This window comes from Monodon monoceros, unplaced genomic scaffold (genome assembly GCF_005190385.1).
Source record: "Monodon monoceros isolate NGI ecotype Baffin Bay Population unplaced genomic scaffold, NGI_Narwhal_1 Super_Scaffold_5, whole genome shotgun sequence".
In the NCBI taxonomy this organism is placed as follows: domain Eukaryota; kingdom Metazoa; phylum Chordata; class Mammalia; order Artiodactyla; family Monodontidae; genus Monodon; species Monodon monoceros.
The window spans coordinates 78,600,659-78,622,575 of NW_021703782.1; the positions used below are offsets into that span (position 1 = coordinate 78,600,659).

At 42.1% G+C, this 21,917-nt stretch overlaps 1 protein-coding gene across 3 annotated transcripts; it reads right to left on the reverse strand.

The window, feature by feature from the left end:
• Positions 1-1,149: 1,149 nt before the first annotated feature.
• SLC25A51 (solute carrier family 25 member 51) lies at positions 1,150-20,816 on the reverse strand. 3 transcript variants are annotated; one of them, XM_029203346.1, is made up of 3 exons: positions 20,613-20,816; positions 16,442-16,564; positions 1,150-6,771 (listed from the first exon to the last, which is right to left on the reverse strand). In XM_029203346.1, exon 3 carries the CDS (start codon positions 6,729-6,731, stop codon positions 5,841-5,843), a length of 891 nt encoding a protein of 296 aa, XP_029059179.1. In that variant the 5' UTR covers positions 6,732-6,771; positions 16,442-16,564; positions 20,613-20,816; the 3' UTR covers positions 1,150-5,840. The 3 variants fall into 3 exon arrangements, with proteins under 3 accessions (XP_029059179.1, XP_029059177.1, XP_029059178.1); XM_029203344.1 differs by having other exon boundaries at positions 16,289-16,564; XM_029203345.1 differs by lacking the exon at positions 20,613-20,816 and adding an exon at positions 20,032-20,294 and having other exon boundaries at positions 16,289-16,564.
• Between the last annotated feature and the right edge of the window lie 1,101 nt (positions 20,817-21,917).

Below are 21,917 nucleotides of genomic sequence, written 5' to 3' on the forward strand. Positions count from 1 at the left end.
ATTTTAAGGAATACTTTCTTCTTGTCCTTCTTGGTCAGCTTCACTCAGCTGAGATCCACAATTCACAAACAGTGCAAGAATAAGAAAAATGGAGCCTGTATATTGGAGTCCTGACTAGTACAGAGACTTGTCTCAGATTGGCTGGATGTTTCTGAGTAAAGGATAGGTGAATGTATAACTGAATCACTTTGCTGTACACCTGAAACTAACACAACATTGTAAATCAACTCTACTCCAATATAAAATAAAAATTTTTTAAAAAAGATAGCCAAGTGTTACACATGAAGGAGGAGAGCAAAGAAGAGCCTCATCATTTAGCTCATGTATGTTATGGGCTGAATGCTTGTGTCCCCCACGACCCCAAGCTTGCAGGTTGCAGCCCTGACCCGCAGTGTGATGGTATCTGGAGGTGATTAGGTTTAGATGAGGTCAAGAGGTTCTCTCTCTGCCACTTGAAGACACAGAAGCCTGTACACCAAGAAGAGGTTTCTCACAAGGAACCAAATCTGCCAGCACCTTGATCTTGGACTTCCCAGCGTCTGGAACCAAGAAATGTCTTGTTGTTTAAGCCTAAATATTTAGTCTATGGTATTTCATTATGGCAGCCCAAGCAGTGTTAAAATTTGTTTCTGGGGCTTCCCTGGTGGCGCAGTGGTTGGGAGTCCGCCTGCCGATGCAGGGGACACGGGTTCATGCCCCGGTCTGGGAAGATCCCACGTGCCGCGGAGCGGCTGGGCCCGTGAGCCTTGGCCGCTGAGCCTGAGCCTGAGCCTGAGCCTGTGCTCCGCAACGGGAGGGGCCACAGCAGTGAGAGGCCTGCGTACCGCAAAAAAAAAAAAAAAAAATTTGTTTCTGAAACAACTTCCATGACCCATCAAGGAACTAAAGTCAGACAGGATATTCCAGAATGCTGTGATCCTAAACACTCGCGTGTCTCTTTTTTTTTTTTTTTGCGGTACGCGGGCCTCTCACCGCGGTGGCCTCTCCCGTTGCGGAGCACAGGCTCCGGACGCGCAGGCTCAGCGGCCATGGCTCACGGGCCCAGCCGCTCCGCGGCATGTGGGATCCTCCTGGACTGGGCACAAACCCATGTCCCCCGCATCGGCAGGCGGACTCTCAACCACTGTGCCACCAGGGAAGCCCCCTTCACTCTTTTGATTCTTAAAGAAACATTTGTCAGACATCTACAAGGTGTCAGGCACTGTGCCAGGAACTTGAAACTGTGGAAACTAGAGCAGAGTCCAGGCCTTATGGAGCTGACATTCAAAAGGGCCAAAGGCATCAAATAATGACAATATAATTAAAACAGGTAAGTGCTATGAAAACAGCACAGGAATGTGGCAGCACAAGAATATGTAAGCGGGGAACCTGCCTTGGTCCTTAAAGTGAGGGCTGGCTTCCCCGAGGGAGTGACGTTTGAGCTGAGATCTGAAGGCCTCAGTAAGAGTTACTGCGTGAACCAGGGGAGAGAGCAGGGTTCAGTGCAGTGGGACTCCACATGGGTAAGGCTGGGAGGCTAGAGAGTACAGAAGTCCCCATGGCAGTGGTTGGGCAGGGCAGTTTTAGCTGGAGATGACAAGGGAGACAGGGCCTGGATCATTTCATCTAGAAAAATGATAGGAATATGAAGAATGGATTGAAGGCAGATGAGAATTTTTATAAATCCTATTTTATCCTCAATTTCTACTTCAAAATCACATATACTCATCTGGAGAAAAAGTTCCCTACTGGAAACTAGATGCTGAAGGGATTAAGCTGGGACCAGCCTTTGGAGACTTGGGAGGCACTGCAGCTACTGGAGGCCTCCCTCCGGCCCCTCCCCGTCACACCAAGAGAAATGTTCTCTACTCCCCTCACTCCGCCAATGGGTCACAAGGACATTTCATCAGATGATGTGTCAAACCCGTTTCATGAATTCTAGAGTTCAGGATATTCACTTTTATACTGAATTTCTAAAAAAATTTCTAAAACAGGAGTGTTTTAGAAGCATTATATGGCAACTGCTCCCTTACTTGGTGGACCTCATCAGGCAACCTCAACTATCCCTAGAGTCAGGAAGCACCTTACAAATGTAATGTGTAAACCAAGAGTGTAGCTAGTATGATTTCAGTCTAACAGAAACAAGCAGTATGAAATCAAAAGCAGATATAAAAAACTCAAAAAGCACAAATGTCCAGATCATTTAGCTTGGGGGTAAGCATGACCTGAAGGTACATAATTACAACAGGAAGTACTGATATACTGAATTCACCAAAACAGTTTATACTCAGTAGGGAAAAGTTTATTTCATTTGAGAACAACCTTTAAAAAACAAAATGCTTTGTAGTTAACCTATCTAGAAAATTAACTTATCTGGAACTCCTCTTGACCCAACAAAATGGATAAATGAAGAACTGTTCTACCTACAAAGTTATCAGGTGAAGTCACTAAGAGTCAAAGTAGTGTGCTGAATGTTTTACCAACAAAAAGACTAACAGACTAATCTACCACAAAAAGGACAGTGCTACTAACCCTAACCCAGCCACAAGAGAACAGAAAAATGGACTTAAAAAAAAATTTATTCCAATCAGAAATACCAAAAGAAACACGTTAACTCCGAAACATTTAACAGATTTCATTTAAACTCATATAGTCACAAAACTCAAAATATCAAACAAAAACAACCACTTTTAATAATGAAACTTTAAAAAACGAAACATGTAGACTCCTCCACAATTTAGGAGCCATTTAGGCAAGCAAATATTCACTATTAGGCAAAAAGACAGCATTAAAAACTAAAAATCCTCAGATTTAAGGAGAATGCCTATTCAAGTCTTTGATACACATTTATAAGCACGTGAGAAAACAGACTATTTTAAAAGAAACCAAGTCTGAGTGCTTATCCTTTCTTTAAATGTGATCTCCCACCTCGCTTCCATCTTGACTGCATGCCCCTCACACGACAGTACTTCATCTACACTGAACAGTGTTGGTCAACATGATCGGCTTACTGTGAAGCCCTCCAGTACCACCCGTTATCCTCTTATTAAGGTTTGTACAGCCCTATAACTGAGTATCACCACTGTAATCAAGCCAAGGAATTTCAGGTCTCCAAAGATGATTATATATGCACAATTCTGTCTCATTGCACAGTTCGTAATATATAGCAGGTGATTATATAACCAACCATAAAGTACGATGAATATTGACTATTGAGACTAAAGCATCAACTTTGTCTCCAACCACAAATGAAACAAAGACACATACATTTGCCACCATACAGAGGTTGTGTTTACTCTGTAGTACAGTCCTGAGGGCTCATACCACTCTAAGGGTGTTAAGTATAGAATCCATAACATATTTCTGGTGGCATCAGAATGAAGTATAGGAGGCAAGACCAGGAGTGCCCTGCGCTCATGAGCTGTCTGTGCCACAGAAAGGCCACTTTTAAAGCTGTGCAGATAAAAGTTATTCACTCATGTTTGCCTTTTCCAAATTATTACCATACTAGTTCACACTGAAGGCAAAAACAATAGTTAGAATCTCTTCCTTACTAATAACACATTTTGACTTCTTTTAAATTTCAGACAAAGCTGTTGGCTACCACAAATTCTGCTCAGTTTTTTTGTCAAATTTAAGAAAATATAGGACAACATAAAACCAACCCTGGTAACGTATTTGCAGTTTGGTCTTCAAAAGCTGTAAAAAGTGTCAAAGAAATCAAAAAATACAATGAGTTAAAACCATTAAAAAATATTTGTTTTTAAATGCTACATGTTTGAGATAGCAGAAAAGGAAGCATCCTCCTTCAAATTCTCACTTCACTTGTATTTCACAAAAGTGCTTTAGAATTTAGATTTCTATCACCTACATGGAGTGTATAGGCAAAAGGAAGCCCCGTGGAACTGAAGGCCAGTGGAGTCTACTCCCAGGGTCAGGGTGTGACCCCAGGCTAACTCACCGGCCACATGCTGAGCACTCAGATATGCCCAGGAGTGCTGGACACACACGTGAGCAAGGGGGTCAGGCACCAGTGCCTTTGCCACTCATTCCTGAAACTCAACCCACTTGAAATCCTGACTCTATTCCATAGGCCAAAGGATGCTACTCTCATTTATTTGGCGTCAAATTCTTGTTTTCTCAAATCCTTACATCTGCACCAGCACAGCGCTGTCAGACAGAGCCTTTGTAAAGCTAGTGAGCTTCATTACTGCCTGGCAAATGCGTGACAATGCCTCCTAATCCTTCACAGCTGGAAGGAAGATGTTCCTGTCATTTGACCAGCCACCCTGCATTGAGAGGTAAACATCTTTTTTGGACTATCTGTCCAGAAACTGAGTAAACTAGCAATTGGGACCCTGACTTCATTTTGGTCAGCATGTGCACAGAGTAACATGCAATTACCCAGAATGATGAAAGACTGGTAATAAAACCCATGTGCTCTGCTCCGTGTCAGATGCTGGAAGGTAATCTTAACTACATAATACTTAAAGATGTGGATTTTTAAAAGATCGATAAACCACTTTTCTAGGATGTCTTGTATGTTTTATTAGTTATTCAACTGGTTTATGAGTCACTTTGCCTTATTTATCTGGGAAAAAGTACTGAGTTTTTTCCCCCTTCCCCAGAACACTTAGAAACCAGAAAAAAAATCTGAGGTCCTATTAATAGACTTCCAAAATAAAATTTTATGGAAGCATTTTGTTGTTTTTTTAAAGGCAGTTTCAAGAGAACAGGATACTTGACTATGACAAACTACTACTCAAAGGAAAAACTACCAAAACTCCAAAGCTCTTCACTAAGTTGGCAACAATTCAAAGAAGCTGAGCTAAACAGAATTGGATCTGTAATGCAATTACAGGTTTCCCCCGCATTCCTGCGGAACTTTTTGTAAGCTTTGTAAGCCGAAATGGCATAGAATGAGGAAGCAATCACCTTTTCTTGTAAAAGCAAAAATCATCTCCGCATTTCTTTTGGTTAGTGAAAACAGGTACTAATGTAGGTCTTTTGTAAAAGCGAAGTGGCATAAAGGAAACTCTGGAGAAGTGGGGGATACCTGTAATATGAACCTTCTTAATGGGATGAAACACCTTTAACAAAATTTAAGTCTCCACGTTTTTTGGCAACGAAATAGTGAAATTAATATAAAAATATTTTGGGAAGCTTTAAGGTCATATTGAGAAATACAGAGAAAACTTTCTACCCTAGAAAGCAAAATGGGAGATGTCATTAGTTGCTTTAGTCTACCACATCTAAAGAGAAATAATTTGGATAATGACCATCCCAACAGGTGCTTAGTTTCAAAACGAATACAAACAATTTATCATGAAAAACCTACACATAATAAGCTGTTTTTCTTCTCTCTTTTGCTCCTTTTTCCTACCATGTATATGTTTTAAGTTAACAAAAACTACCCTTTGTAACTCCTCCTAAAAGCAGAGAAGAAATGGAGTAATAGAAGTAAGCCTGAGAAATCATGGGACCCTAAGAGCCTTTCCTCTGGCTGGTCATGGCCACTTATGCTTCAGTACAGAAGACTTGTGGAAAAAAGTATCATATATCTTGGCTGTTAGTTTCCTTGTCAAAAGCCATCAGATAGACAGCTATTAACCAGGCAATTAGCCTAAAGTTCTCAGATAATGATTAAAAAAAGTACTAACACCGTCCCCCCCAAAACCTTAAATTTTCCTACTGAAACCTTTTATTCTGAATTTGTTGGTGCTTAAGAAAAACAGCTTTGCCCGTAATTCACTGTGCCCTGGACTTATGACACCAACTTGTATTTGGCCAATTAGAAACAAGGCCAAACTGCATTCTTCTTAGGTCTATTCAGTTGATTAATGGCACGTAACTGATTTCTTTCATATAATCTTTAACAAGAACTCATAAGTCGCATTAATTATGCCCCAAGAGATGAGGGATCGATGGTAATTCAGATGGGCACCTCTGAAAAGATTTGTCAGTTTCCTGTCCCGTTCTAGCCAGATTTTTTGGAAAACCTTAGGGAAAGACTGAAATTCCCCACCAATCTGAGATTGCATGCGAGTTTTTACAACATTAACTGGAAAAAACAAGATCCCCAACATGGCACCCAACAGGCCCCCGCAGATAAAATCATTGACCAAATGAGCACTGTGGGTTGTTGCTGTAGGCAGGTACTCCTTGATGGGACCTCGAAGGCCAAAAAAAAGGACATTGCTGAATCCGTTACGGAAAAGAACAGGCACCAAGCCTCGATAATACTCTCTAATTCCATGGCATTTCAGTGCTTTGAAAGCCTGGTAAGTGTTTGTAAATTTGTCATGATGCTTGTGGTCTTGAAGCAATGTTTGAACTCTTTCCAATGGAGTGAAAATTGCTTCTGTCGTTCCTGCAAGTACTGCGGCCAGGCTACGGGTTGCAAACTCTGGGGTACTGATATGCTTACGGAGAAGGCAAGATAAATCCTCATACAGACCAAACATAAGTGCCAGTGTAGTCGTCTTCTGCATTAAAGGGGGAAGGATTCCGCGATACAAGTTTCGAAACCCATCCCTCCTCAACTGAAGTACTGCATCCCGGGTTTTGATTCCATACAGCTGTTGCCGAAAGAGGACCTTCTGAATGGGAAATGTGATGGCTATATTGTTGAAAGCCGCACAGCAGCCACACAAGTAATGCTTCATTTCACTAACATTTGCAATATGAGGTGCTATATCTTGCTTTGAAGATGTTAGGATTGGTGGCCTCTTTTCATGAGCTTCTGAATCCATCGTGTTGCTTAAGATCTTCTTCGGGAAGGATTTTTTTAACCTAAAAATAATAAAATGATAATAGGTAAACCTTTATATACAGTGCTAAACATATGAAAATTTCCCCTAATCCTTCCTCCAATTTCTGGACTCTATTACATTTTTCCCTTTTAAACTAGATCATTGTTTCTTCAAGTATTTTTGGAGGGCCCTGAGGCCCTTTCAGCAGTCCAGGAGGTCCTCCCCTTCCCAACTACATATCCATGTGAGGCTGGATTTTCTGCACATACTTCAACTAAAACAATTTATCACAACAGAACAAATGCAGAGGTAGATATGAGACTCCACCAACCTTTTAAGTCAGACATTAAACAGACTTACAAAACTGTAAAACATACTTATTAATTTTTTAGGGGGAAATAATTATTTTTCATGAAAATGTGTTGATTATATTAACATGTAATGGGTTTATCATTGCTAAAGTGAATTTAAATATTTTAAAATTTTGTTTTTATTTCTAAGACCATGAATATTAATCCACACAAATAAAGGCTCTTTGGGGTCCACAAAAATTTTTTAAGTGTAAAGCGGTCCTGAGACCCAAAAATTTGAGAACCACTGGACTAGTTCATATGTAATGCCTACACTACATAATGGTACATGCTATTATCCTTCTGAAACAAAGTCCTCTCATGAGAAAAAGAAGAGCAAGACATACATTCAGTCATTCTGTTCACTAACACTTACTTAGTATCTACTGTAAACTAGGCCCTCTGCTAAGTGCTAGAGATTCAAAGACAAGGAACTTGCAATCTAACAGAAGGCTCTGCCAAGGTATACGATCACTCCACAGTGTAATTCCTTCTATGATAAATATATAGTATGGGAACACAGGTAAGGGACAGTGAGCATACACTCTGTGAGGTGGAGGCTGGGAGAACAGGGTCAAGGAAGGCCTGCAGGTATATACTAAGCACAATTTTCACATATTTAATTCTCAAAACAACTCCATAAAGTAAACATTATTTTCCCAGTTTTACAAATGGAAAAACCAATACTCATCTTCATCCAAGGTAGTTAGTAACTGGTGGAGCTGGCATCTTGAAATGAAGTCTGCCTCCAGAGTTCATGTTCCTGCTGTCATACCACAGATGGCAATGACTTTGGGAGGATGCCCTGGGACAAAAAGACTGGCCGTACCAGACCATGCTGAAAAAGATTTGAAGCCTAAATACACAGGCTTAGCCCACTTAGTGGAATGAAGGCAAGGTCCTACCCCTAGAATACATCTGCTTTTTAAAATGGCAAGATCATTCCTTGCCAGTCATCTATAACCTGATTAAAAACAAGCAAAGGACTTAACAGACACTTCTCCAAAGAAGATGTACAAATGGCCAACGGACATATGAAAAGATGCTCAACATCACTTATTATCAGAGAAATGCAAATGAAAACCTCATACCCATTAGGACAGCTACTATTAAAAAAAAAAAAAAGAAGAAAATAACAAGTGTTAGTGGGGATGTAAAATGGTGCAACCACTATGGAAAAACAGTATGGCAGTTCTTCAAAAAATTAAAAATAGAACTACCATACGATACCATCACCAATCCCACTTCTGGGTGTATATCCAAAAGAATTTATTGTAGGGTCTCCAAGAGATATCTGCACATCCAAGTTCACAGCAGAACTATTCACAAATAGCCAAGAGGTGAAAGCACCCCAAGTGTCCACTGATGAACGAATGGATAAACAAAACACGGTACGTGCGTAGAACAGAATATTATGTGGCCTTAAAAAGGAAGGAAATCCTGTCACATGCTACAACATGGATGAACCTTGAGGACAAGTGAAATAAGCCAGTCATAAAATGGCAAATAGAGTGTAATTCCACTTATATGAGGTACCTAAAGTAGTCAAATTCATAGAGATGAATAGTGGTTATTATCAGGGGTTGGGGGAGGTGGGAACAGAGTTATTGTTTAATGGGTATAGTTTCAGTTCTGCAAGATGAAAAATTTCCGGAGATCTGTTTTATAACAATGTAAATATACTTAATGTTACTGAACTTACACTTAAAATTGGTTAAGATGGTAAATCTTATGATTTTTCATTTTTTTTTTAATTTATTAATTTTTTTTGGCTGTGTTGGGTCTTCATTGCTGCACGCGGACTTCTCCTAGTTGTAGTGAGCGGGGGCTACTCTTTGTTGTGGTGCACGGGCTTCTCACTGCGGTGGTTTCTTTTGTCGCGGAGCACGGGCTCTAGGGCACGCGGGCTTCAGTAGTTGCGGTGCGTGGGATCAGTAGTTGTGCCTCACAGCCTGTAGGGCGCAGTCTCAGTAGTTGTGGCACACGGGCTTAGTTGCTCCATGGCATGTGGGATCTTCCCAGCCCAGGGCTCGAACCTGTGTCCCCTGCATTGGCAGGTGGACTCCCAACCACTGCACCACCAGGAAAGTCCCTGATTTTTTTTTTTTAACCACAGTTTCAATTATAAATAAATAAGAACAAAATAAGTCAGGTAAAACGATCTAGCTCTTTGACTTATGACAAAAACAAACAAAAAACAAGTTCCTTTTTTTCCCCCTCCCCATACACACACGCTGCTGTAAACCGCTAAGCATCAGGACAAAAGGTGTTAAAGAGAAATGTCATCATGTGAAGGTAGAGCAGAGTGAGGCACATAATCAGAAAGCATCAGTTCTTGAGGAGCTTATATGTGCAGGAGCCACAGACATGTAACATAAAATATGGAACACACATACACGACTCTAATTTTCCTTCTAGAAATATAGCCTAGGGAAATAATTATTAACAAGAGAGGTACACAAAGACTCAATTATAGGACAATTACAACGCTCTTAACAGAAATACGGAGTAAAAATTAAATGCGCAACAGTAAGGGACACACTGCATACATGAAGATGTAGCCACCTGATGGGATGTCATATAGGTACTAAAAATAAAGGAGTATTTATATTTAAGGTTCAGTATATTAATTTTGAACTTTTAATAGTATTAATGAAGTTTCAGATAGCAGTGAGTCCTTTTTATGATCAATAAAGTGTTACAGAAGAAAAAATAAAGGAGAACATTTTTATTGACATGGCACAATCCTGTTTTTATCAATATACATATAGAAAAGCCAAAATAAGCAGTTTACATTTTCTAATTTCATAATAATGCTGTATTTTCCTTTTCTATATTTTTCAAGTTGAATTTGTCTCAATTTACTGTTTTCAAAAGTTGGAGACTGACAAAACTAAGGTCTAATCAGGACAAGGCAAACAGTGACAGAAAGGATGTGACAATGCTCCCAAGTGAACAAAGGCAAATTGCTGTACCTCTCTGAGGCTGCTTCCAGTTACAATGGGCCAAGGCCACCCACCCTGCACACTGGGGCAGAAGTCAGCTGAAGAGCACCGTGCACCGGGTCCCACTGCTGTTCCGGGGACACAGTGAGCACTGTACTGTTTTTTGTATTTGCTTCTTTCAGACTTACAGGATAACATTATCAAGAAGACTTTCATTTACTTTTGTTGGGAATTTCTTCTTCTTTGCCTGCTTGTACACTGGCCTCCTCAGTATACTAAGAGATTTTAATTCAACTCCTGTAATGTTCAGAGATTAGAGATAAAAGGACGCTGGCCTCGGGAGATATGACATGCAAACAATTGGACCACAGTGTGGTAAATGCAACCGCAGAAATACACAGAAGGTATAAAGGCCCCACAGAGGAAGGGGTCATTAATTAGCTGTCTGGAGGGAAAGACAGGGGGCTCTATGACCTCTGGGCAGGGCTCTGAAAGGTGGACAGGACTCTGGAGGTACCTAAGGGTGGGGCACATTTTAGCCAAAGGCAGCACAGGCTAAGGTGTAGGCCCCGTGTCAAAGGAGCAGCAGCATCACATTCCCGAGGAGGGTGTCTGGCTGGAGCTTAATGTGGGTGCGAGATGGACGGGTGGCAGACAATGATGGAAAAGCAGGCTAGGACCTGCATCACCAGAGACCCTCAGGATGATCCCAAGACCCTGATGCTACTATGTACTATTTTTTTCCTTTCTCACGGGAAGCTAATAGAAACAAATTATTTTCCTTAGGCATGTTACACCTAGATCTGTGTGCCCTTTTCCCAGAAGACAGACTATATTAAGAAGAAAATGTAACATCTGTACACTCTAGCCCAATGCTGCTTTGTTTGTAGTTGGAGCTGGCTTGCTATCACATTTCTATTAGAAAAGATAAACATGCCCTCAGTTGAGAAGAATTATGCCTGGAAACCACTGCAGGCCTGAAATCTGCCATAAGGAAGGTAATAAAAGGGGTCAGGAATCTTCTCCCCACTGTCACCTGGTCACACCTGTAGAACTAGACAGCACCAGAGCCCCAACCTTTCACTGTCCACCCCCAACACCAGGGCAGCCACACTACCCCTGGGCACCAAAACTCTGTGTTCATTTGAATTAACCTCAACTTTGGCAGAGGCTAGAGGAGTGGGACTTGTCTCTAAATGCTGCTTAGCTCTATCATGATGGGGAATAAAGGGATAGTAAAAAACTTTCCCCTGACATTCTAAAAATTTGTTCCACTGCAATTTAAATAATCAAAGGAAGGCCCAGCTCAGAGAGAGGAATTATTTCTAACTTTGGCAGGTATTAAAGCAGTTAGATTATGAAGTCACCAATATGCTTCACCAAGAGGCCAGAATCCCTGGAGCTGGGCTGCTCGTAGATCCAATAAAACAACAAATGAATCATTTAAACAGAAATTCACAAAATAAATGTATATTACTTTAGAAAAAGTTACACATTAAATTTACACATTAAAAATACATTTAATAGAGCAGGACTTCCCTGGTGGCGTAGCGATTAAGAATCTGCCTGCCATTCCTGGTGGCGCAGTGGTTAAGAATCCACCTGCCAACGCAGGAGACACGGGTTTGAGCCCTGGTCCGGGAAGATCCCACATGCTGCAAAGCAACTAAGCATGTGTGCCACAACTACTGAGCCCGCGAGCCACAACTACTGAGCCCGTGTGCCTCAACTACTGAAGCCCACACGCCTAGAGCCCGTGCTCCCAACGAGAAGCCACCACAATGAGAAGCCTGTGCACCACAACAAAGAGTAGACCCCGCTCGCAGCAACGAGAAAAGCCCTCATGCAGCAACGAAGACCCAACGCAGCCAAAAATAAAATAAAATAAATAAATTCATATTAAAAAAAAAAAAGAATCTGCCTGCCAATGCAGGGGACACAGGTTTGAGCCCTGGTCCAGGAATATCCCACATGCCACGGAGCAACTAAGCCCACGCACCTAGAGCCCATGCTCTGCAACAAGAGAAGCCACCGCAATGAGAAGCCCACAAACTGCAACGAAGAGTAGCCCCCGCTCACTGCAACTAGAGAAAGCCTGTGCGCAGCAGCAAAGACCCAATGCAGCCAAAAATAATTTAAAAAAAAAAGAAAATGAAATAATGCTATTTGCAGCAACGTGGATGACCCTAGAGATGATCATACTAAGTGAAGCAAGTCAGAAAGAGAAAGACAAATACCATTTGATATCACTTATACGTGGAATCTAAAATATGATACAAATGAACTTGAACTTATCTACCAAATAGAAACAGACACAGACATAGAGAACAGACTTATGGTTGTCAAGGGGAAGTGGGTTGGAAGAGGGATGGAGTGGGTGTTTAGGATTAGCAGATGCAAATTATTACATAGAGAATGGATAAACAACAAGGTCCTACTCTATGGCACAGGGAACTATATTCAATATCCTGTGATAAACCATAATGAAAAAGAATATGAAAAAGAATGCATGTATGTATAACTGAATCACTATGCTGTACAGCAGAAATTAACACAACACTGTAAATCAACCATGCTTCAATAAAATAAACTAAAAAAAGACATTTAAAAAAGATGTATATTTTTTAAGAGAAAAATAAAATTGTAAATTAATTAAATACACATACATCCTCTCCTCCAGGCTCACTGTCCCAACCCAGGTCCTCTTCACCTCCTGCCTGACTACTGCCAAAGGCTCCTTACTACTCAGTCCGACTTTAGTCACACACTCCATCCCATCCCCACCAACCTAACCATCATTTAAAAAATACACAAAAAGGGCTTCCCTGGTGGCACAGTGGTTGAGAGTCCACCTGCCGATGCAGGGGACACGGGTTCGTGCCCCAGCCTGGGAAGATTCCACATGCTGCGGAACGGCTAGGCCCGTGAGCCATGGCCACTGAGCCTGCACATCCGGAGCCTGTGCTCCACAACGGAAGAGGCCACAACAGTGAGAGGCCCACGTACAGAAAAAAAAAAAACCAAAACACACACACACACACACACAAAAAGAACACACTACTAAGTGAAAAAGGTGTACAACAATGTGCTTAAAAACCTGCTAACAACAGCAGATATCACAATTGTTTTGAATGGTTACGTAGTATTCTATTGAATGGATATATTACATGTAACTTACTCTGTCTCCTATTTATGGTCACTGTTTTTGTTTTTTCCTTTTAAACAATGCTGCAATGGGCAACTCTGTACCTATACCTGGTGAACTCTCACAAGTTTATCTGTAGGGTAAATCTTTAGAATGGATGCTGGCTCAAACAGTAATACATTTTTTTTAATTTAATTTTTTTATTTTTGGCTGCGTTGGGTCTTCGTTGCTGCACGCGGGCTTTCTCTAGTTGCGGCAAGGGGGGGGCTACTCTTCGTTGTGGTGTGCGGGCTTCTCACTGCAGTGGCTTTTCTTGTGTGGAGCATGGGCTCTAGGCGCGCAGGCTTCACTAGTTGTGGCACGTGGGCTCAGCAGTTGTGCCCCACGGGCTTAGCTGCTCCGCGGCATGTGGGAACTTCCCAGACAGGGCTCGAACCCGTGTCCCCTGCATTGGCAGGAGGATTCTTAACCACTGCGCCACCAGGGAAGCCCAGGAATACATTTTAATTTGATAGCTACGGCCAATTGCCTCCAGAAAACTTACTGTGATTTATATTTCCATTAAGTGTATGCCAGTCCCAGTTGCCCTACCATTTCCAGCACCAGGTATTAAACAGTAATTTCTGGGGCTTCCCTGGTGGTACAGTGGTTAAGAATCTGCCTGCAAATGCGGGGGACATGGGTTCGAGCCCTGGTCCAGGAAGATCCCACATGCCATGGAGCAACTAAGCCGTGCGCGCCACAACTACTCAGCCTGCACTCTGGAGCACGCGAGCCATGACTGCTGAAGCTCGTGCACCTGGAGACCGTGCTCCGCAACAAGAGAAGCCACTGCAGTGAGAGGCCCATGCACCGCAGCGAAGAGTGGCGCACGCTCGCCACAACTGTAGAAAGCCCAGGCGCGGCAATGAAGACCCAACACAGACAGACAGACAGACATACATACGTACATACATACAATTCAGCATTTTTCATTTTTATTGACCATTTGAATTTGTTTTAGTACTGTAAAATTTCACATTATCCATTTTTCTGTAGGCACTTTGTTTTTTTCCTTGTTGATTTGGAAAATTTCTTTGTGCACGAAGAAAATCAATCCTAGTTATATTAATCAAGTTGTGGCATATACTTTCCCTACTTTGTATCATTTTTGTGATGCTGAAGTTCCTAATATGGATATGAAATCTATTGATCTTGGCTTCTAGGTTTTGTGTCCTTCATTATTCCAAAATTATAAACAAGTAATCCATGCTTCCTTCTACAACTTCTATGGTTTCATTTACCATCTGTATTTTAATTTCTCTGGAATTACAGTATAAGGAATGAAGCAAAGGTAAGAGATTGCCTAGGAACTGACGGATGAGGCTTCTTTTCCTCACTGGTTAGCATCATCTGAATACTCACAAGCATCTGCATTTATGTCTGCACTCCACTCTGTTCCACAATAGCCTTGTATTTCTTCTCTAGGTACAACTGATTTTAACCTACTGTAGCATCAGAATAGATTTCATCAACTAGTAGGGCTTTCCCTTTTACTCTTGTCAGAATCATCAGTTTTCCGGGCTCTTACACTTTTCCTGATAAACTTTAGTGTATTTTTGTCATATTCCTCCCAAAAATCTTGGTATTTTACAGCAGAAGTGACTTTATAAATTTAAAGTACTGTCACTTTTTCAAAATTGAACCTTAAAAAAAAAAATTGTACCTTACTTTACAAGGATGTGATATCTTCCTGTTTACTTGTTTCTTTTCACAAACCTTAGCATTTAAAATTTTTTTCATATAGACCTTGAAAGGTATTTTACCTTTTCAGTCCCTATTATGAAAGGGTTGTTTTCTTCCAATTAATTTTCTAACTGCTTTTTGTCTGCATATGAAAAAGCTACCAATTCCTGTGTATTAAAGTTAGAAGCAGCCCATAGTCCCCTATTTCTCAGTTTTTTGGTGGATTTGCTTGTTTCTACTATATATCACAAATAATTTTGCCTTCTCCTTTACAGTATGCATCTTTCTTTCTTCTTACTGGATTGGCATATACCTCCTGAACATAATTAAATTATGGTAACAGTAAACATCCTTATACTTTGACATCTGTGACAACTCCACAGGGATTAACTGTGAAGCATGACACTGGCTTTTGGTTTGAGGAGGAAGTTCTTGTCATCTGAGTGTTCATAATCCAAGTCCTAGCAGTTTCAAGTTTACAGAGGGAAACAAGTTATCATGACACAAAAATATTCACTGATCAATTGGCCCATATAAAATTTGTTCCCTCTCAAGTAATATTCCCTGTTTGCCATCTATCCCTGCCCATCTTTAGGACTGTTCTGCAAACTTGAAGTGGAGCATGTCTTCCCAGTACTATCATATAATTTCATCTGACAAATTACACTATAACTCCCAAAACTTCATTCTGCATTCATTTTAAGAATCAGTATATCTTCAATTATAATTGAAGTCCCTGCCCCCTGTTATTTACTAGGAAATTGTGTTTCCCATTAAAAATGGATTCCATTTTTCTAGTACTAACGGTCAACTGATAATAAGGGTCTCTTAGAATTTCCAAACACAGGAGGGATATACATTGATTCCTGTTTTACTACCACCTCTACCACTTTCCACTGCCACTAAGTCAGGAATCTATCTTGAACTTTGGTCAGATGCTTTTAGGAAGCTACTAAGAAGATCATATGGATACTGGAAACAGAGCCAGTGTAACATTTAACAGATACAGTTAATTGTCTGGGTTCAAATTCTGGCTCCACTACAAATCTATTGTGTGACCTTCAGCAAGTTACTCAATGTCTCTGTGGCTTAGTTTCCTCGTTTATAAAATAAGAATGTTACCTACCTCATAGGCTGGCCAATTAACTGAATGAATACATGTGAAGCACCCAGGAAAGTAGTCTACAGCACAGCAGGTGGCTCAACAAGGAAAAACTATTATTATTGTTCTTTTCTGATGTATTTATTTGGTGTATACGTTAGTATATTTCTCGCCCTTGCAATATGGAGGTGAATCCTACTTTGCCACAGTGAAATATTCCTTTAATGTATCACTAAATACAGTTTGCTAACATTTTATTTTAAATTTTCACATCACTATTCATAACATACCAAGTTTCCAATTTCAGTACTATCTTCATGTCAAGTTCAGGTGTCAATGTTCCACTGGCTTTGTAAAAGAAATCTGCCATTTTTCCTTCTTTAAGCTTGGTGAACAATTTAAATCTTATAATTATCTTTTTCTTGAAAGTTAAAAGAATTCACCTGAAACACCATCTGGGACTGGTGTTTTGGGGGATGGTAGCTTTTTGATAACTTCCTCAATTTCTTCCATTGTTAGGTCTGTTAGGTTCTCTCTTCTGGAGTCAACTTTGATAACTGGATTTCCTTTAAAAAAAAAAAAAAAGTCTGGTTTATTTATATAGTCTTATAAAGCACTTGCTGTTTAAAAAAAACACTTCTAATCTTGTGTGCCTATATTCCCTTTTTTCTTGAGCAGGGTAGTCAGTTTACCTAACTCACATTCCTATCATCCCAGCAAAGAACCAGTTCTTTTTTTTGCGGGGGTACACGGGCCTCTCACTGTTGTGGCCTCTCCCGTTGCGGAGCACAGGCTCCGGACGCGCAGGCTCAGCAGCCATGACTCACGGGCCCAGCCGCTCCGCGGCATGTGGGATCCTCCCGGGCCAGGGCACGAACCCACCGCGTCCCCTGCATCTGCAGGCAGATCCTCAACCACTGTGCCACCAGGGAAGCCCAGAACCAGTTCTTAAATTTACCAATTTTACTATTTTTCAGTTTTTAAATTTGTTTTTCCTCTTTATCATCTCATTTCTCCTGCTTTGTCTGGGTTTATTTTCTTCTAATTTATTGAAGGGAAATTTCTTATTTTTATTTATTCTTTGTTTCATAATTTGAGTGTTTAAGGGTATATATTTTGCTTTAAGCAAAACCTTAACTATTACTTTTTAATACATTCCATGGAGCGTTTTGGTCTAATTGGCAGTCACCTTACCATCTGTACCATCTTGTGTTTCCTCACCACAGTGGCTTTGACCTGGAGTGATATGCACCCTTTCCAGAGTCCAAGCCTGTTTAGGCTTCGTACATCGCAGCATATCCTTAATTTATGCTCAGGAGAAGAGCATCTTTCTCGTGGCCCACAGGAAAGATCCTGCAGGGATGGACCCTGATATCTGGCAACTAGCCTCCAGTCTTAAAAGGTTTGATGACAAATACACCTTGAGGTTGACCTTCATCAGTGGCAGAACAAAGCAGCAGCAGGTAGCCAAGTTCACCAAGTCCATTGCTAAGTTTTTTGACCACAGTAGGACACTGGTCATGGATGCATACGAGCCTGAAGTATCCAGGCTCCATAACAGTCTCACCCCAGAAAGAAAAATAAAATAGCCACTTCTAAAAGCAGCCATCTTTCTGCTGGATCATGCTGAAATACAGGGTGAGGGGGAAAGAAACTGAGATCTTAAAATGAAGAAAGAAAGAAATGTTTAAAATGTCCCTGTTTTGTTCTGAACTTTTAGTCCATCCAGGAAAAATGGTATTTTCCAGCACAGATATGAGAAGCTGTAGCTCTGATACCTAGGTGGGACCTCCCTAACCTGCTGATCCCATTGTTCTGACGTGCTTTTCTAGAAAAGCATTTTTCCTAAAAGCTGTATAGACTTCCTCAACACCTGAAGCACTTCATGTAGTATTAGCATTGTGCCAAGGAGCATTTGAAGACTCAATTTTTAAACTTGTTAACCTGTTGCTGACTAATTGTGCTAACTCCCCTTTCAACAGCTGTTTCCCTTAATTCAGATACAACTCCTTATGTATGATAGCTGTCCTTCACACACAGCTTTTGTGGGTATGCATAAATCTGACTTAGGGAGAATTGAAAAAACAAACAAAAAAACCCCACAGCTTTTTAATTTGTTTAAAACAGACATTCTGTCTGTTACATTTTGTGCTGTTAACCAGTGAAAGGAATCAATGGCATTTTAAGAAAAATTGTTCTATAAATGCTTGAGAAGTTTGCCAGGGTCCAAAGTCTGATAATTATTAATCAGTCTTCTACATCCTTACTTCTTATCATTTTAGCTGCCAGACAGGAGTTTAAACTCTTATCAGTACTTTACTTGCCAATCTAAGATTAACCAACATCTAAAAACAACTTAGCATAGAAATACTTTATGTAATGCTTTGCTCTTCTTCAGTTTCAGGACTAAATGTTAAAATCAACAGAAATATCCAGATTTATGTGTTATTATACCATAACACGTTGTGACAATTTATGAATGTAAAAATGTTTCATTTTTACATACTAAACACATAACAATATACTTTAAATTATAAAGTCACTACCTACCAGCTGTTTAACAATATATGTTCCTTGATAATACAAACCAAGTTACTTATACACTTGAACAACAAAATTTTGTCCATGTTCACTTTTAATTTTTACTGGAATAGCACTTGCATTACTTTCCAAAATTTTGCAAATTAAAGTTACTTTAACTAGTTTTGTCATGACTCTTTGGGTCTGTTATTAAACAGACAGAAAACTGTGGCTAACAGAAGTTAGCCAGTCATTTATTGACCGCTGTACTGAACTATTCTAAGAAATTTAAAGAACATTAGTGTACATTTAGGGTCTCAGATTTTTAAAAACAGGCCTGGACATAGGAAAAAGGAATGTAATGAAACCTTTCCAGACTTCACAGATTTAAAGCTTTCTCCCTCATTTTGCCCTACACACCAGGATCGTGTGAATAGGTTCTTAATTTGGCAAGAGAACAAAGGCTAGTGTGCACAGTATTCTGTAGCAGTGGACTTTAAAATTTTTCATGTTTATTCTGTGAACACGATTAAATTTCTTTGCTAAACTTTCCTCTATATTTAAATTCTTTAACATGGATAATAATTCTTTGCAATTTACTGCAAAATTTATCTACCATAACTTTACATTTTTTTGCTACCTAAAACACTCAACCTATGTCAACATTAGGAAGCAAAGTTAATTAAGCTGACTTTCAAGCAACTCCAAGAGTCAAACTTCTGTGGCATAAGAAAACAGTGTAAAGTCTAAATGCTCACTGTAATTTATAGCCCACGTGGTTAAGACCGAGATGTGATCCATCACAAAGGTCTCTGTGCAAAAACTGGGGAGAAAGCAATTGTAATTCTCAAAGGATATTAACTCCCACAAGTCAGCAGATCTGAGTCAGCATTCAGGACAAGATTAAACTGGGTTCTAGTCCTAGATAGGACACTATCTTGCTACTATAAATACAAAGCAAAGTTTACAATTTAAAAATCCATTTCTCTGGGCTTACTTTAATCTACCAAAGGAGAGACCAGACAAGTCCACTCCTCTTACAGGTAACAGCTTGTGATCTTTCCCCGAGATGCACTCAAGGTGACTCCAGATCCAAAGCGCCAGGCCTGTGCTCTGGAACCACTAGCGGACCTGACCGATCCTAGCACCTTTTGATTTTATGGAATCCTTTCGAAACAAGGTCAGAGGAAGCTCAGACTAGCAAGGGCACTACACAGTTATTTAAGGTTTTCTGTTTCACAGCTTGCAGGTAGAGAAACAGAAGGTGGGGATTAAGACCAGACGTGTAGAGCTCTAAGGAGCAAAAAAAAAAAAAAAAAAAAAGGGTAAATATTGCTGAGGCATCGACACGCGCCACCTAGATAAGCTTAACACTAAATAATTGGTACAGAGATTTTCAATTAACAATGCCCCCCGCATCTCCAAAAAAAGCACTGTACCACCGAGTTTCCCACAACGCGAAGCAACATGGTGTCGCAGAATAACCATTGTCTGGCTGTGTGGCTGAACTTACCGCTCTCCAGGCGTCCATTTCCCCTGTCAGTAGTAAGGGGGAGGGGAGGGTGGCGGACGGGGTCGACCAGGCCCCTTCCGTCCCGGACATTCAACGGAGCCAGGGGTCCCGGTATCCCAGACCCCGAGGGGGCAGGCGCCCTTCCGCGGTCCCAACGCCGCTCTCCCAGGCTGCAGGCAAAGCCCGGCCCCTCCCCGCCCCGCTCTCGATGCGCGCCGGGAGGCACCTTCCTTCCCGGGGCGCGCCCAAATGAACGCACTGCCTCCTCCGCCGGAAAGGCTCGTTCCGGCAGTCGGACGGCGCTCCCGGCCCAGCGAAGCCCGACAGCGGGCAGCAGAGCTGGGAGGCAAGAGCTGGGCCCTGCGGCTGCAGGTCCCACCCGGGATGGCGCGCGCGGGAACGGCGGGGTGCACTGGGGGGGCGCACTGCGCGCGCGCGCGCGGAGAGGGGGGTGAGTCCTTAACGGCCGCGCCAGAGGGCCGTGCAGGCGGCCTCCTCAGACCCTCCTTCGTGCTTCCACTCACTCCACGCGCAGGCTAGGGGAGCCCCGTGCTTTCCTCTCGGCCGCTTCCTGTACTCACCCATCGCCGCGGGCGCCCGGCTCCACGCCCGGTAGCTGCCCGCCTGCGGGCTGGCGAGCTCGCGAGCCCGCGAGCCACCGAGCCGGCGCAGGCGCAGACCTTGACCGACCCGAGCTCAGGGCGGAGCGTGACGCGCTCTATGCCGCCGGAGCCCGGTCACGTGAGGCAGACGCCACCGCGCCGCCTCTCTCTAAACCCGCGGAGGGTCGAGTGACGCCGGCCAACTCCTAGCAGTGGTTCGCCGCGGCAGGGCAGGTGTCTGGTCACCCATCACACCTGTTTTCAGGCTTTCGGCTTCCACTTGCTGGAAAGCCCTACCTTTGGTGCCGTACGGTGGCCTTGCCGTGCCATAAACAGCCAACGCGTTCTCTAGTGCGTAGCCTGCGGGAGGACCACTGGGAAGCGATAGTGTGGATGGCAAGCGCAAGAGGCCCCGCCTCGCTTCCCTTTGTATCCTTGGTTAGATTTCATCAAACCCTCGGAGTGGCCTTGTGTCAGCTACTGATCCTGCAGTTCACAGAACACCTGTGTGTGCTTTAGAATATACAAATCATTAAAAAACCCTGTTTCTTTTCAGTCTCAGACAACTTGCACATCTTGGACTTCACTGCACCCGGAGTTAGGAGGCCTAGGTCAAGTCATAGCCCTGACCCTTGCTGGGAGTGACCTCGGACAAGTCACTGGTCCCTGAGCCCCAGATCTCTGACAAGTAACGCCGGCCTTGCATGCATCCTTTGGCCCTTGTAAGAGTCACTGAATAATGATCTGACTCTAACTTATAAACTGGAAGGCACACAGATGTGAGGGGTTGAAGGAAACGGAAAGGTCAGCCTGGAGAGCAACAGCGAGGCTCCTCAGGAGGCTCATCAAATATGTGAAGTGTATGCTCTTTACTTGGGATTAGTCCGATAAGCTACTCCACTGGAGTGAAATACGGTATGGCTATAGGTGGGTGGCTCTCCCGGCCCACTTCCCCTGAGAGCACTTTGTAGCTATTGACTCCAAAATTTTGTCTCATCTGCTTCAGCTGGCCTGATTAACTGCTTCTTGGGATGTGAGACATCATGCTACCTAATTTCAGCAAATGTTCTGCTGAGGTACCTACTGTGTGCCATTGTGTTCTCTTCGGGGAACTTAGAGTCCAACGAAGGATATAAAAACAAAAACTCTGGAAATTCAGATGCATGAGGGGCCTTTCCCCTTAAGAGAGAACTAGGGATGGTTTCATAGGGGAGGAGGTGTTTGAACTGTGCCTTGGAAGATGAATGAGTGGAACCTGGACTAGCAGAGAAGGTCATAGCAGCA

Bases quoted from the DNA above. Each gene is read 5' to 3' on its own strand.
- SLC25A51 (XM_029203344.1), bottom strand. From the start codon at position 16,368: ATGGCAGATTTCTTTTACAAAGCCAGTGGAACATTGACACCTGAACTT. The intron at 6,772-16,288 runs GTATGTTATGAA...TATTATTTTTAG, and splicing joins GTACTGAAATTGGAAACTTG to GTTAAAAAAATCCTTCCCGA.